Below are 14511 nucleotides of genomic sequence, written 5' to 3'. Positions count from 1 at the left end.
GACTAGTCAGACCACACTGCATGCCTCACAACATTTCAAAAGAGGAGCAGCCACAACTAGTCCAACAACGCTACATGCACGCAACAACTGAAAAGAGGAGCGTCCGTGACTACTCACACCATGCTATGTGCCTCATAACATCTAAAAAATAGGAGCGACTGCAACTTATCGGATCACGCTGAATTTCTTGCAAAATCTCAAAGACTAGCGGCCATCACTGGTCGGATCACACTAGAGAGGAGCGGTCGTGACTAGTCGGACCACGCTACACGCCAGCAGTCAGCTATCATTTAGCCTATATGCTGCCTAGACCACTAAATATCTGCAGCTTCTAAGCCGCTGTTATCAATGGCTTCTGGGTGGTTTTTTTCCTGAATTATCAGTCTTGTGTCCGGTTTGATGCGGCCCACCAACCTCTTCATCTCGGAGTAGCACTTGCAGCCCAAGTCCTCAGTTATCCGTTGTATACATTCCAGTCTCTGTCTTCATCTATAGTTTATACTGTCTTCAGCTTCGTTTCGTACCATGGAGGTTGTTCCCTGATGTCTTAATGCATGTCCCATCGTCCTGTTCCTTCTTGTTGTTAGTGTTTTCCGTTTGTTACTTTCTTCGCCGATTCTGTGGAGCCGGCCGGTGTGACCGAGCGGCTCTAGGCGCTTCAGTCTGGAACCGCGCGACCGCTACAGTCGCAGGTCCGAATCCTGCCTCGGACATGGATGTGTGTGATGTCCTTAGGTTAGTTAGGTTTAAGTAGTTCTAAGTTCTAGGGGATTAATGACCTCAGCAGTTAAGTCCCATAGTGCTTGGAGCCATTTGAACCATTTTGATTCTGTGGAGGACCTCCCCATTCCTTATCTCCTCAGCCCACCTAATTTTCAGCTTTCTTATGTGGGGGACGCTTCGATTCTATTCTTTTCAGGTTTTCCCGCTGCCCATGTTGCACTACCGTACAATGCTGTCATCCAGACGTACATTCTCACAAATTTCTTCCACACAGTAAGTCCTATGTTTGATAGCAGTAGACTTCTTTCGACAACAAAAGCTCTCTATGCCTGTGCTGGTCTCCTTTTCATGTCGTCCTTGCTTTCTCCGCCGTGGCTTATTTTGCTTCTGAGACAACAATACTCCTTAACTTCGTCTACTTCACGGCCACCAATTTTGATGTTAAGTTTATCACTTTTCTCTTTTCTGTTATTCTCATTACTTTCGTCTTCTTCCAGATTACTCTCGATTTAGATCTGTACTCATTAGACTGTTCATTCCATTCAACAGATCTTTAATTCTTCTTCACTTTCATTCCAGATAGCAATAGGGTCGAAAGACTTCATCCCTCGTTAAACTTCGGTTACACGATAAATCAGTATAATCTAAAAGCCGTAAATTGAACTAAATACCTAGGTATTACAATTACGAACAACTTAAAGTGGAAGAAACACATAGAAAATGTTGTGGGGAAGGTTAACCAAAGATTGCGTTTTATTGGCACGACACTTAGAACATGTAACAGATGTAGATGTCCTACACTATTTTCAATCCGAGGACTTCGTTCTTGACTGTCCAGTCACACTTCGTTCTTGGTTCATAAACAAACTGTATAATACACGTCTTTGCCTATAGCTTACTCTATTTTTTGTCAGAATTTCGAACATTTTGGACCATTTTACGTTACCGAACGCTTTCTCCAGGTCGACATATCCTGTAACTGGGTGTTGATATCTCTTCAGTCTTCCTTAGATTATCAGGCACAGTGTCAGGACTGCCTCTCTGGTGGTTTTACCTTTCCTAAACCCAGACTGATCGTCATCTAACAGACCCTCAATTTTCTTCACCATTCTTCTGTATATTACTCTCATCAGTAAGTTGCAGACATGAAAGTTGTTAAGCTCATTGTGCAATAGTTCTCGCACTTACCTGTTCTTCCTGCCATCAGAACTGCGTGGATGATATTTTTCCGAAAATCTGATGGTATGTCGCCAGTCTCATAGATTCTACACACTAACTTGAGTAATCGTCTCCTTGCCACTTCCTCCAACGATTTTAGAAACTCAGTTAAACTGTTATGTGTCCCTTCTGGCTTATTCGATCTCAACTTTTCCAGAATTTAAATTTTGACTCTAATATTGCATTCCCTACCTCATTCATATCGATTGCAACTTTCTCTTCTATCACGTCAGTAGACAATTCCTCCCCTTATAGAGGCCTTCGATGTATTTTCTATCTACCCGCTCTCTTCTTTACGTTTAACAGCGGAAGTTTGTTCAGTCTTTTCAATATGCTGGGTCACACCTTCAGACGACGTTTCTCTTTCAGTTTCGTCAGATTTTTCCTGCAGCCATTTTACTTTATGTCACTCTCGATTTATGTTGGTGTATTCCTGTCTTTCCCTGAACATTTTTGTACTTCCTCCTTTCGTCGATCAATAGAAGTATTTCTTGTGTTACGTTCCTTCCACCTTATGTTTTTCTGTCGAACATTATAATGGCTCTTCTTAGAGATGCCCACTCTTCTTCAACTGAACTGCCTGCTATGGTATTCCTTATCGCAGTATCCACTTCTTTAGCGAACTTGAAATGCATCTCATCGTTTCTCAGTACTTCAGCATCTCAGTTCTTTCCACATTCGTTCTTCCAGACGATTCTCTTAAACCTCAGTCTGCGGTTCATTACCTGCGAGGTCCCGACTCCAGACGTTGACCGCACGCAGTTCCCTTCGCAGCGTTCCCTCAGAAACTGACAGAAACTGACGTTCATTCGCTGACAGCAGCCACTCCTCCCCCGATAGGTCTGAAAGCAACTATCACTCACAGGGCCTAACACTCGTCTCTGGTCGCTTCCGGTTAAGTTGTTTTTTCGACCATTGTTCCTAGACCGTGTTACATCGCTGTGAATGGTACACCATTCCTTATAAAGACACTGGACAATCCACAATGACACAATAACAAATCAGGCAGCTACATTCGCGTTGTGATTACGGGTACGTGCAAACACGACACTTCATTTCAGATATTCTGTCACGTGTCCCTGCCGACTCATCTTACTTCGCTAATTCCATATAACCCACTTGCATATGCGAATTGTACTCATTAAATTTAATTGTACTCATAAAATTTAATTTATTGAAAATAATCAAGTTGCGACCAAGGAAATTGTTAGCCCTTTTCTACATATTTATCCTGCAGTGCGACAAATTTTTTCTCAACGGTAGCTGACTTGGTGTTGCAGAGGTCTGCATTTTGGCTGTTCAGGGCGCGTGACACCTCGACAGTCACCTCTTCGTCATTCTCTAAATTCTTGTCACGCATCGGGAGAAAGAGACAGAAGACAGGGAGCGCCATTTGAGGGGAACATGGACGAGAAAGAGGTCGAAGCAAAATTCGACAGCCCATGCAGAAAACGAATGCCCCATTTCATTAGTGTGTTGCGACTTTGTTTTGTGTCTCTTCTATCGGTATGCCACGTTGCTCTGGCGCGTGGAGTTGAGTGTATACCCAGGAGTGTGTACACGATCTGCAAACATACAGAAGAAATAATTACATAACTCTATAATTGAAACTTTACGACTAACCCTAATACACAACACTTCACTGCCAAGGCTGATCCTAGCATTTGAGAGCCAGTGACCGCCTGGTAGCAGTTCCATGCCATCTGCAAGGCTCTAAAGCGACCAGAGTGCTCTTTTAAGGGGGTTACAAACATATTTCGTCCGCCGAGCTCCACAGAGTTGGAATATCTACACCCTACGGACTCAGCATTCAGATACGCAAAATGTTGAGTCGCATGGTGGATAATGTGCACTACTAATGAGTGGACATCCCGGGGCAGCTAAAGATCTGTAGAACTTTATTAACACTACACATCAGTGAACTTTAGCACGCCGCGCGGGATTAGCCGAGCGGTCTGGGGCGCTGCAGTCAGGGACTGGGCGGCTAATCCCGGCGAAGGTTCGATTCCTCCCTCGGGCATGGGTGTGTGTGTGTTTGTCCTTAGGATAATTTAGGTTAAGTAGTGTGTAAGCTTAGGGACTGATGACCTTAGCAGTTAAGTCCTATAAGATTTCACACACATTTGAACACTTTTTGAACTTTAGATTTCACACACATTTGAACATTTTTTTGAACTTTAGCACAAAGGAGCTTCAGAATAACTATACTAAAAGACCGTCCAGACCTAATATCAGAATGACACAATACACAATAACAGTTTCTTAGAATGTACATGCCATGTCACTGAGTACTCATGGCTAGTATCTACTACTACTTAGTTCTCCTGTTTGTGTTCCCAGTTGCGCAGCACAGGGGAACGGTTATTATGGATTTTTGTCCCTTTTACTCTTTCGACACGGGACCTTTGGTTGAGTTGAGGATGACCTCAGATGATTAAGTGATTTTATTCTTTACACCAGATGATGGAATTGTAACTGTTCAGAAACCAGTTGCATAGCCAATAACAGATTGTGAATTAAGCAACTGTCCTGCGGTTTTCTTCATTTTTCAGAATAAATATATCATTTATGTTAGCCACGGTCACTGAGTCACGTGAGTGACGCACTCGCGACGATTCGGCAGTCTGTCGTGGTATGCGACACTGTAGACTCTGAGTGATGGACCACGGATGTGACCTGTGTAAAGCCCGCAGTGTACCGTGTGCTCAGCGGATGGGACGGATTGAGGACCCTGTAGCAGTTGGTGTCAAGCCCAGACAACTGTAAACTGTCAGCTCCCGATGTCGACTGACTGGAGAGCGACCGGGTGGCGTCCTGTAAAGCCATCCAGCGGAGGAACACCAGGAAGAGCGTCGTGGTGGCACGTCACCACGTCGCATGCGGAGGCGAGGTAATCACGACGTTAGCAGTGCTGCATGTGGCGAATATAGCGCCACCTGTGGTACCTCGGCGGCTGCTGATGTGTGATGTTCCGCTGTTGGGTTGTTGGCGCACAGGAAGGGCCGCAACCCGCAGTACACCACTGTGTGGCTGATGGCCGGGCCATAGGCGCCAGCCGATGTGGCAGCAGCCCTCGTTCCTACGGAGAAGGCAGCGGATCAGACTCGCTGTGGTCGGCAGCCGAGGATACCGCACAGAAGAGAATTTTTGCCATCGACACACACAGACTCCAAAAGTCACGTGTCTGTAGCGTGAAGCAAGTTTAGCCCATAAATGCTCTGCTGATTTTTAATGTCATTGCGTCGCTACCACAGACACATTTCGTTGAAAGTACCACGGACTTTTCTACACATGTTCTCTTTTCATCTTAACAATTTGGATTCGACATCTGGAATGAACTTGTCTTGCAACTTTCAAGATGTAAATTCCAGTGCATTTCGCTTGCTTGTGATGTGTGTCATAGCTCTGATGTAATTTTTTTTTCTTTCTTTCTTTTTGGGGTGTTACAGCAAAAGAAGCTATGACCACGGCTGTTTTTAGGTTTTGTTCTGAACTCGATAGGACTGCCGAGTCTATATTTGGGCAAGATATGTTGCAGGGGCTTTGTGATATTGTTTTCCTGTGCGCCAAGATGACAGTGTCACGAAAAGCTTCGAATATGGAGGTATTAACGCCGCAAGTTAGTGGTTGATCACACACTGAAGTATTTTTAGGCTCGACATTCTTCTTTTCTTCATTTTCAGTCCGATATGTTTAATATTCACACATTTTTCAGGAGCTATATTATTGATCGTGCATAGTCATTCTCCATGACACAGGCGCTAGTATTATTTTACTATAATCACTAGTTTAAAATAAGCACAATGGTTTGGAGATGTGTGTAATCTGGAAGCAATGACCCATACTGTCGTCTATAAATACTATCTACAAGTAAAAGTTACTCGAAATGTGTGTGCATTCAGCGGACTGAATGCCAGCACACTCCCACACCATTGAATAAGAGATAAGGCCATACAGCCACAAAAAATACTCCTCTGATGTTAACCTTTGTAGCGCCGTTTCTCGATATTTTTCAAGACATAAAAAGCCTCTTACTATTATGATAATCATAATTAGGCCTTCGTGTTACTTACCTATGAAAAGCAACTTTTTCTCCTTTGATGCATTCGGATTTGCGTCTGTAACTGTTTCCTTCTTTTTTTGCCGTAGTGGTTATCCCGTCCAGTACGGAGACCACTTTGACAGGATTTGTCAAATTTTATTTTATTATTTAAGTCTGTCGCCGTACGCTGTTCCTGACGCCACAGCCATGAAGATAACCTAAGGAAGAGAGGTGGTATATGCGCATCGGTCTGTGAATCGCATAAACCTTTCCGTATGTGGTCGTATTTTAACTGTTTGTGCATCTTATACTATGAGGCATAATTTCGGGGACCAGCCCAGCATTTGCATAAACGAAAGTAGGGAACCGCCTAAAAAATATACTGAGGCAGACCGGTGAAACAGCCCACAGTCGTTAAACAGCCACGTGGATTTGGTCCGGGTCTGACCTGCATCTCTTGCAAGCTAGGGGCACTGCGCAGTACGCTGTACGACCAAATTGCGTCCATAAGAGCTGTTACCAATAAATAAATGGGTAAAAGCTGTTCTAAAAAACGGAATACATACATTTCAGAATTAGCTCAAAATGTAAACAAACAGCGTTATGTTGTTGTTGATGTTGTCTTCAGTCCTGAGACTGGTTTGATGCAGCTATCCATGCTACTCTATCCTGTGCAAACTTCTTCATCTCCCAGTACTTACTGCAACCTACATACTTCTGAATCTGCTTAGTGTATTCATCTCTTGGTCTCCCTTTACTATTTTTACCCTCCACGCTGCCCTCCAATGCTAAATTTGTGATCCCTTGATGCGTTAGAACATGTCCTACCAACCGGTCCCTTCGTCTTGTGAAGTTGAGCCAAAAACTCCTCTTCTCCCCAATTCTATGCAATACCTTCTCATTAGTTATGTGATCTACCCATATAATCTTCAGCATTCTTCTGTAGCACCACATTTCGAACGCTTCTATTCTCTTCTTGTCCAAATTATTTATCATCCATGTTTCACTTCCATACACGGCTACACTCCATACAAATACTTTCAGAAACGACTTCCTGACACTTAAATCTCTACTCGATATTAACAAATTTCTCTTCTTCAGAAACGCTTTCCTTGCCATTGCCAGTCTACATTTTATATCTTCTCTACTTCGACCATCATCAGTTATTTTGCTCCCCAAATAGCAAAACTCCTTTACTACTTTAAGTGTCTCATTTCCTAATCTAATTCCCCGAGCATCACCCGACTTAATTAGACTACATTCCATTATCCTCGTTTTGCTTTTGTTGATGTTCATCTTATATCCTCCTTTCAAGACACTGTCCATTCCGTTCAACTGCTCTTCCAAGTCCTTTGCTGTCTCTGACAGAATTACAATGTCATCGGAGAACCTCAACGTTTTTGTTTCTTCTCCATGGACTTTAATACCTACTCCGAATTTTTCATACGTACTCTATTTGGTCAAAAGTATCTGGACGCACGTATGTAATGCAGAATTAACCAGTAAACGTCTGGAGACGCGGATGCACCAATACAAGAGGAGGCGGGTGGTACTGTGTTGTCAGTAGAGAAATAGGAACTTCAGAACGGGTCGGTCAGGAGAGCTCAGTGACTTCGGATGTGGACTAGCCTGGAGCTCCTCACAATTCACACGTTTCTGTGGTCAGTACTGAGCGACGCCTGAGGTGGTCTACAGAGCGTCACCCCTGGACAGCGCGTGACGGGTGACCCTTTGCTAAACCGACGGAAGGGTTTGGGTTCAGCAGATAGCTGGAGAAAATTATCTGCCGTCACGTGTAGGACCAGCAGCGAAGTACGGAGATGCGTATGTGCCAAGCAAGATCGTAAGAGATGGAAAAGAGCCACCGTGGTACAACAACCGAGTTACAAAACTGCTGCGGAAGCAAAGGGAACTTCACAGCAAACATAAACATAGCCAAAGCCTTGCAGAAAAACAAAAATTACGCTAAGTGAAACGTAGTGTGTGGAGGGCTATGCGAGAGGCGTTCAATGAATTCGAAAGTAAATTTCTATGTACTGACCTCGCAGAAAATCGTGAGAAATTTTGGTCTTATGTCAAAGCGGTAGGTGGATCAAAACGAAATGTCCAAACACTCTGTGACCAAAATGGTACTGAAACAGAGGATGACAGACTAAAGGCCGAAATACTAAATGTCTTTTTCCAAAGCTGTTTCACAGAGGAAGACTGCACTGTAGTTCCTTCTCTAGATTGTCGCACCGATGACAAAATGGTAGATGTCGAAATAGACGACAGAGGGATAGAAAAACAATTAAAATCGCTCAAAAGAGGAAAGGCCGCTGGACCTGATGGGATACCAGTTCGATTTTACACAGAGTACGCGAAGCGGTGTACCGTAGGTCTCTAGAAAAGCGTAGCATTCCAAAAGATTGGAAAAGGGCACAGGTCATCCCTGTTTTCAAGAAGGGACGTCGAACAGATGTGCACAACTATAGACCTATATCTCTAACGTCGATCAGTTGTAGAATTTTGGAACACTTATTATGTTCGAGTATAATGACTTTTCTGTAGACTAGAAATCTACTCTGTAGAAATCAGCATGGGTTTCGAAAAAGACGATCGTGTCAAACCCAGCTCGCGCTATTCGTCCACGAGACTCAAAGTGCCATAGACACGGGTTCACAGGTAGATGCCGTGTTTCTTGACTTCCGCAAGGCGTTCGATACAGTTCCCCACAGTCGTTTAATGAACAAAGTAAGAGCATATGGACTATCAGACCAATTGTGTGATTGGATTGAGGAGTTCCTAGATAACTGGACGCAGCATGTCATTCTCAATGGAGAGAAGTTTTCCGAAGTAAGAGTGATTTCAGGTGTGCCGCAGGGGACGTCGTAGGACCGTTGCTATTCACAATATACATAAATGACCTTGTGGATAACATCGGAAGTTCACTGAAGCTTTTTGTGGATGATGCTGTGGTATATCGAGAGGTTGTAACAATGGAAAATTGTACAGAAATGCAGGAGGATCTGCAACGAATTGACGTATGGTGCAGGAATGGCAATTGAATCTCAATGTAGACAAGTGTAATACATAGAAAGAAAGATTGTTTATTATTTAGCTACAATATAGCAGGTCAGCAACTGGAAGCAGTTAATTCCATAAATTATCTGGGAGTAGGCATTACGAGTGATTTAAAATGGAACGATCATATAAAGTTGATCGTCGGTAAAGCAAATGCCAGATTGAGATTCATTTGAAGAATCCTAAGGAAATGCAATCCGAAAACAAAGGAAGTAGCTTACAGTACACTTGTTCGCCCACTGCTTGAATATTGCTGGCCAGTATGGGAACCGTACCAAATAGGGTTGATAGAAGAGATAGAGAAGATCCAATGGAGAGCAGCGCATTCGTTACAGGATCATTTAGTAATCACGAAAGCATTACGGAAATGATAGATAAAATCCAGTGGAAGACTCTGCGGGAGAGACGCTCAGTGGCTCGGTACGGGCTTTTGTTGAAGTTTCGAGAACATACCTTCACTGAGGAATCAAGCAGTATTTGCTCCCTCCTATGTATATCTCGCGAAGAGACCATTAGGATAAAATCAGAGAGATTAGATCCTACACAGAGGCATACCGACAGTCTTTCTTTCCACGAACAATATGAGACTGGAATAGAAGGGAGAACCGATAGAGGTACTCAAAGTGCCCTCCGCCACACACCGTCGGGTGGCTTGCGGAGTATGGATGTAGATGTAGATGTAGAAGTAACGGTGGTGTTACACTAGGGGTGTGCTTTTCGTGGTTAGGACGTGGTCCTGTTACTGTGCTTAAGGGGGGTAGGACGTCAAACGGGCCGACTTGGAACAGGAGAGGCACCACAGGACATTTTAATTTCCACTGTCTATACTTTTACAAATAAATTCATAAAACTTTGTCAGCATGACCAGAAAGGATTCAGAATTCACACTCATAGCAGTGGAAGTTCGAAAACATGACGAAGTAATTTTTTTTACATTTGAAATTTAATCATTTTTTTCACTTACTAATGGCAGCATTTGTTGCTATAGGTACACTTTTCTTCATAAGTAAGAGAGATGGTTCGATGAATTTTGCACAGGATACAAACCATACTTAAAGGTGTATGAAACTTTAGAATTTTCCAAATCTATTAAAAACTGTGGTAAAAATTGCGGTAATTAACTACAAAATTTGTGTTTTTTCTAAACATGAAGTTTAAAATACAACAGCTCATTCGTTTTTTCATAAATTAAATAAATTCTAGAATTTCATACACCTGTAAGTATGGTATGTATGCTGTGCAAAATTCATCGAAGAATCTCTCTATCTTATGAAGAGAAGTGTACCTATAGTAACAAATGCAGCCATTAGTAATTGAAAAAATGATGAAATTTCACACGTGAAAAAAATTTATTTTGTTATGTTTTCGAACTTCCACTGCAATGAGTGTTAATTCTGAATCCTTTCTGGTGATGCTGACAAAGTTTTGTGAATTTATTTGTAAAAGTATAGACACTGGAAAATAAAATGCCCTGTGACGCCTCTCCTGCTGCAAGTCGGCCCGTTTGACGTCCTACCGCCCTTAAGCAATCGTTAAATGCAGAATGATACGAACACATTTTGTAGCACTGTGTGCTGTGTACAGTAGAGGAGCAGTTTGGATACGATGACTGTATCAGAGTGACAATAGATCCTGTCATAAATCAGTGATGGCTGGACACCTACATTCGTGAAATGGGTTGGTGCGCCCGGAGTCCCACCCTGAAGCCAACGGGAGACCTGCAGACCACAGCGTCCCATATCACTATGGTCTCTGGTTTCGGCACTTGAGGAATAGTTGGTTGCCATTGCCATTCCTCCACATCTCTTTGGAAGTGTCCCCAGTGGAGTTCAAGCCGTCACAAAGGAGAAGGGTGGACACACATCATACAATAGTAGTGACCAATGGGTATCTACTTTTGATCAGGTAGTGTAAGTCACGTGATAATGTCGGTGTGGCATTACGCTATACTCAATCCACCTTCATTTCTACTCTACGGATAAGACTACCTCTGAAGTTCGACAAACCGTGTCCCTTACTGTGACGCCTGAGAGCGGCCTCTGCGTCCGTGTTGCAGTGTTTCGCCCGCGGCAGCCGCCCTTCCCCCGCCGCCGGCCGAGCCTCCTGCTGGTGACGTCGTTCCTACCTGGCGGCAGCGCCTGCGGGCCGTCGCCAGCAAGCTGAGCTGCAACTGCGGCTGACGCGGGGGCGGCGTCTCGAGGCGGAGCCCAACTGGAGGCCGTCGCCGCAACCAGAGGACCCCTGTCTCGACGTCCACCACAGCGCTGTCTCTAACGGGATTACGGGCCGCTCAGTTATTGATGTAGTCGACAGTTTAGAATGATCAGTTTCAGGCCGAGACTCAGCCGGCTTGCTATCAGAGGCGTCTAGATGTAGCATTCGCTGGATACACTACGATATAATGGCCTCATTGTGCACACTTTTATAGACAATCACGTAGAGGGACATCACAAAGGGCTAAAGAGTTCCCTTCACATACACGGCCTGTCCTTCTTGATACAATAGTGGGTAAGCTTTTCCACGTCAGGTTCCACAACAACACATGTATTGAATGACAATTCCATTTCTCATTTACGTGACACAATCAACTGATTTTGGCGATTTCTCATTTTCAAGTCCTACACCTATCTTTCTAATTTGACACCATTATCCAGTGTGGGTACGTCTCTCATTAAATATATGACCTTTCTGTTTTTTTTTTTTTTTTTTTTCAAGATCTAATCAGTCGCGAAGTGGACACCACAGAGAAAATCAGAAATGTTTTATTTCCAACATTTAGCTACACCTTCTCCACACAGTCGCCACTCCGACTTACAGATCTGTCGTAGTGTTGTATCAACGTTCCAGTACACTCGTCACAGAAGGCAGCCACCTGTGCTTACCGACAATTCTCTACGCTGGTCTGCAGCTCTTTCTCTGTGCCAAGTTGCCGCCCTCATAGCCAGCACTTCGTGTGAGCAAAGAAAGCAAAAGCAGACCTCCAAGCTGGGGCTGTATGAGAGGTGATCAAACACTTCCCATCGAAAACGCTGTAGGGGCGTCTTTGCTGCAGCTGCAGTGTGCGCCCGAATATTGTCACGAAAAAGTACCACCTCTGATGACAACAGTCCGCTTCCCCTGCCCTTCGTAAATGATTTTCTCTAATCGCCTAACCAACTTGCTGAACAAAATCACTGGTTGACACGCGCTACCCTCCCGTGATCTCCATGCATGACAGTTACGTTTTGTTGGCTGCATGAAAACAGGCAGAACATTTCTGCATGAAGAAATCGAATGACAGCATGCACTTACAACTTAGCCGGAGACACTATTTTTCAACCATATTTGCATATTTGCTGTGAGCTCAGAACTGGAAAGAGCGACGTAACGCGATCGACGGGTGCACTAGAGACACTGCGCAACACATTTTCCCACAGCTTCATCAGATTTTAAATTTAGCATTAACCCAAACAGCCGCCACATACGCATAATGATCGAGGAAAAATGCAAGTAGAGGTCTCGTGGGGCGGTTCCGAGGCAGTATAGCTTACATTCCGGAAAAGACAAAATTTCCAGATGGCATTCAGCCTTTCAGGGTATTTACTCAGCACATTACTATCAAGGTGAACTGCAATAGGAAAAACAGCAGTACAAAGGAACTGCTGTTGACATTCTCGCAGACTTGAAAGAGCATTCAGATTCAGTTGCCGTACACATATAGCAACTACAGTCAACCTATTATAGTTTCTCTTGTGAAGACAGCAGCAGCAAGAAGGATTCTCGAGTCGGAAATAGACTTCATATCACAGATTAGGTACATAACAAAATACAAACGACTAGGATTGCCGTACTGTCAGTGATATCTGACCCGAAGAATTCAGTACGCCATAAAGCGCCCTAGTGTGGTAATGAGAGTCTCTAAACATTGCGACGTGGATTCAGTGTGCGAGCGTTCCTGGAGAATTTCTCTCGAAAAGGTTCATATACAGATGCAACACAAAGCATAGACAGTGTTGCTAGAAGACATTGACGAGTAAGTTGTCGCCTACTCATACCCGACAAGGACATGTTCCGTGGTCCACATAGAGGGCGAACTTACTGGCCAACGAAAAGTGGCAGTCGCTCTTGAGACTCGCACATCTGCAGCCAAATGCGCGCAGGCGTCGTCTTCCTGGAACGTGGCGTTCCGCGTTTCCTGGATGACGAGGAGCACCTCGAGCTCTAAAACCTTTGTGACGTGATTACTGCCGTTCAGACCGATCTTGAGGCGTAGGCCACGAGTCACTTGTGGTGTCCACTGGCGCTCCAAACCACGGAATCCTACGTCTGTCCGCTGCGTCGCTCAGGGAAGCGCGCTGCCCAACAGGAGTCACCGCAGGTCGAAGCAATACTCGTCTGGATTCGACATTCCGCGCACCAGCACGTGCTGTGAAGTGTGACGTGCCTTCAGTTCCTGACGGCAGACGCAGCAGAGTGGGCGTCGCCCGCCTGGCCAGCAGCAGATGCCGTCGAATCGTCGACGCAGGCAGGCCGACCTACCTGCTGCGGTGCTCCAGCATCGATCCGGCGTTCCGGACGAAATTTTGCGGTACCTACGAGTACTGGTCCGGCACCCCGTGATAAAAAAATGCAACTATTTTGTACTGACTGGTGGTCCAATATGTTGGTATTCACGACTTAACGAACAATGTTTGGATTCTGAGACATGTGAAGCTGACGCACTTTCTAACATGTAGTAAGATGTAGTGTCCGAAAAGTACCTCATACCAGCTACATCTTGTTTTCGCTATTAACAATACACACTGTTGGCAGAAAACTTCAGCCAGCTCTGTACCACTCAGGTAATACCCATTGTAACGAACGTTGTTAATAAAAGCAATACTGCATTGTAAATATCACAAAATAAACTTTCTTTATAATAGACATTCTTTATTATCATAAATATTTTAAAAAATGAAACTTGAAAAAAGTACTACGTAAATAAAAATACTAAGAATTAAAAAACACTAAAACTTAGACAATGCACATATCGCTACCACATTTCACTTTCAGCATTTCTGACTGTACAAATCCAAAAAAATTCTAGTTTCTTATTTTTTTATAACAATATGATCAGAAACGAAGCAAAAGACTACAGTTTCGAAGTGTATAAACCGGCTACACCGTGTTCACATGGTTGGAAGTGTGCTGACGGAGTTAGTCCCTCATAGGTTCTTGCTGAGTTTTTTCATCGACAGTTTATATTGTTAATAATACGTAAAATAGTTTTAGGTAGTATGCGGTAGTTTCTGAACATTATATTTTACGACATTTTTGAAAGTACCTTACTGTCGTGTGGCCCTGAACCGAAACTTTTTGATAATACGCTTTTGTTTGTTAAATCATTGATAACAACAAACTGAAATACTGAGTGGAAAAAATAGTTGCATTTTTTCGTTACAGGCTCCCGGGTCAAACAAAGAATATGGCAGTCATAACCATTCCAT

The 14511-nt window shown here is 43.8% G+C and overlaps 1 protein-coding gene across 1 annotated transcript in view; it reads left to right on the top strand.

The window, feature by feature from the left end:
- Positions 1-11209, top strand: part of LOC126092733 (uncharacterized) — a 179117-nt gene extending 167908 nt beyond the window's left edge. Inside the window, exon 7 of the mRNA XM_049908459.1 lies at positions 11103-11209. Coding sequence (XP_049764416.1) covers positions 11103-11209 — 107 coding nt within the window. The remainder of the gene's footprint in view (positions 1-11102) is intronic.
- The last annotated feature ends 3302 nt before the right edge of the window (positions 11210-14511 follow it).

This window comes from Schistocerca cancellata, chromosome 7, assembly GCF_023864275.1.
Source record: "Schistocerca cancellata isolate TAMUIC-IGC-003103 chromosome 7, iqSchCanc2.1, whole genome shotgun sequence".
Taxonomy (NCBI): domain Eukaryota; kingdom Metazoa; phylum Arthropoda; class Insecta; order Orthoptera; family Acrididae; genus Schistocerca; species Schistocerca cancellata.
Note: the sequence above shows the minus strand (reverse complement) of the source record. Positions and strands in the feature narration are given on the sequence as shown.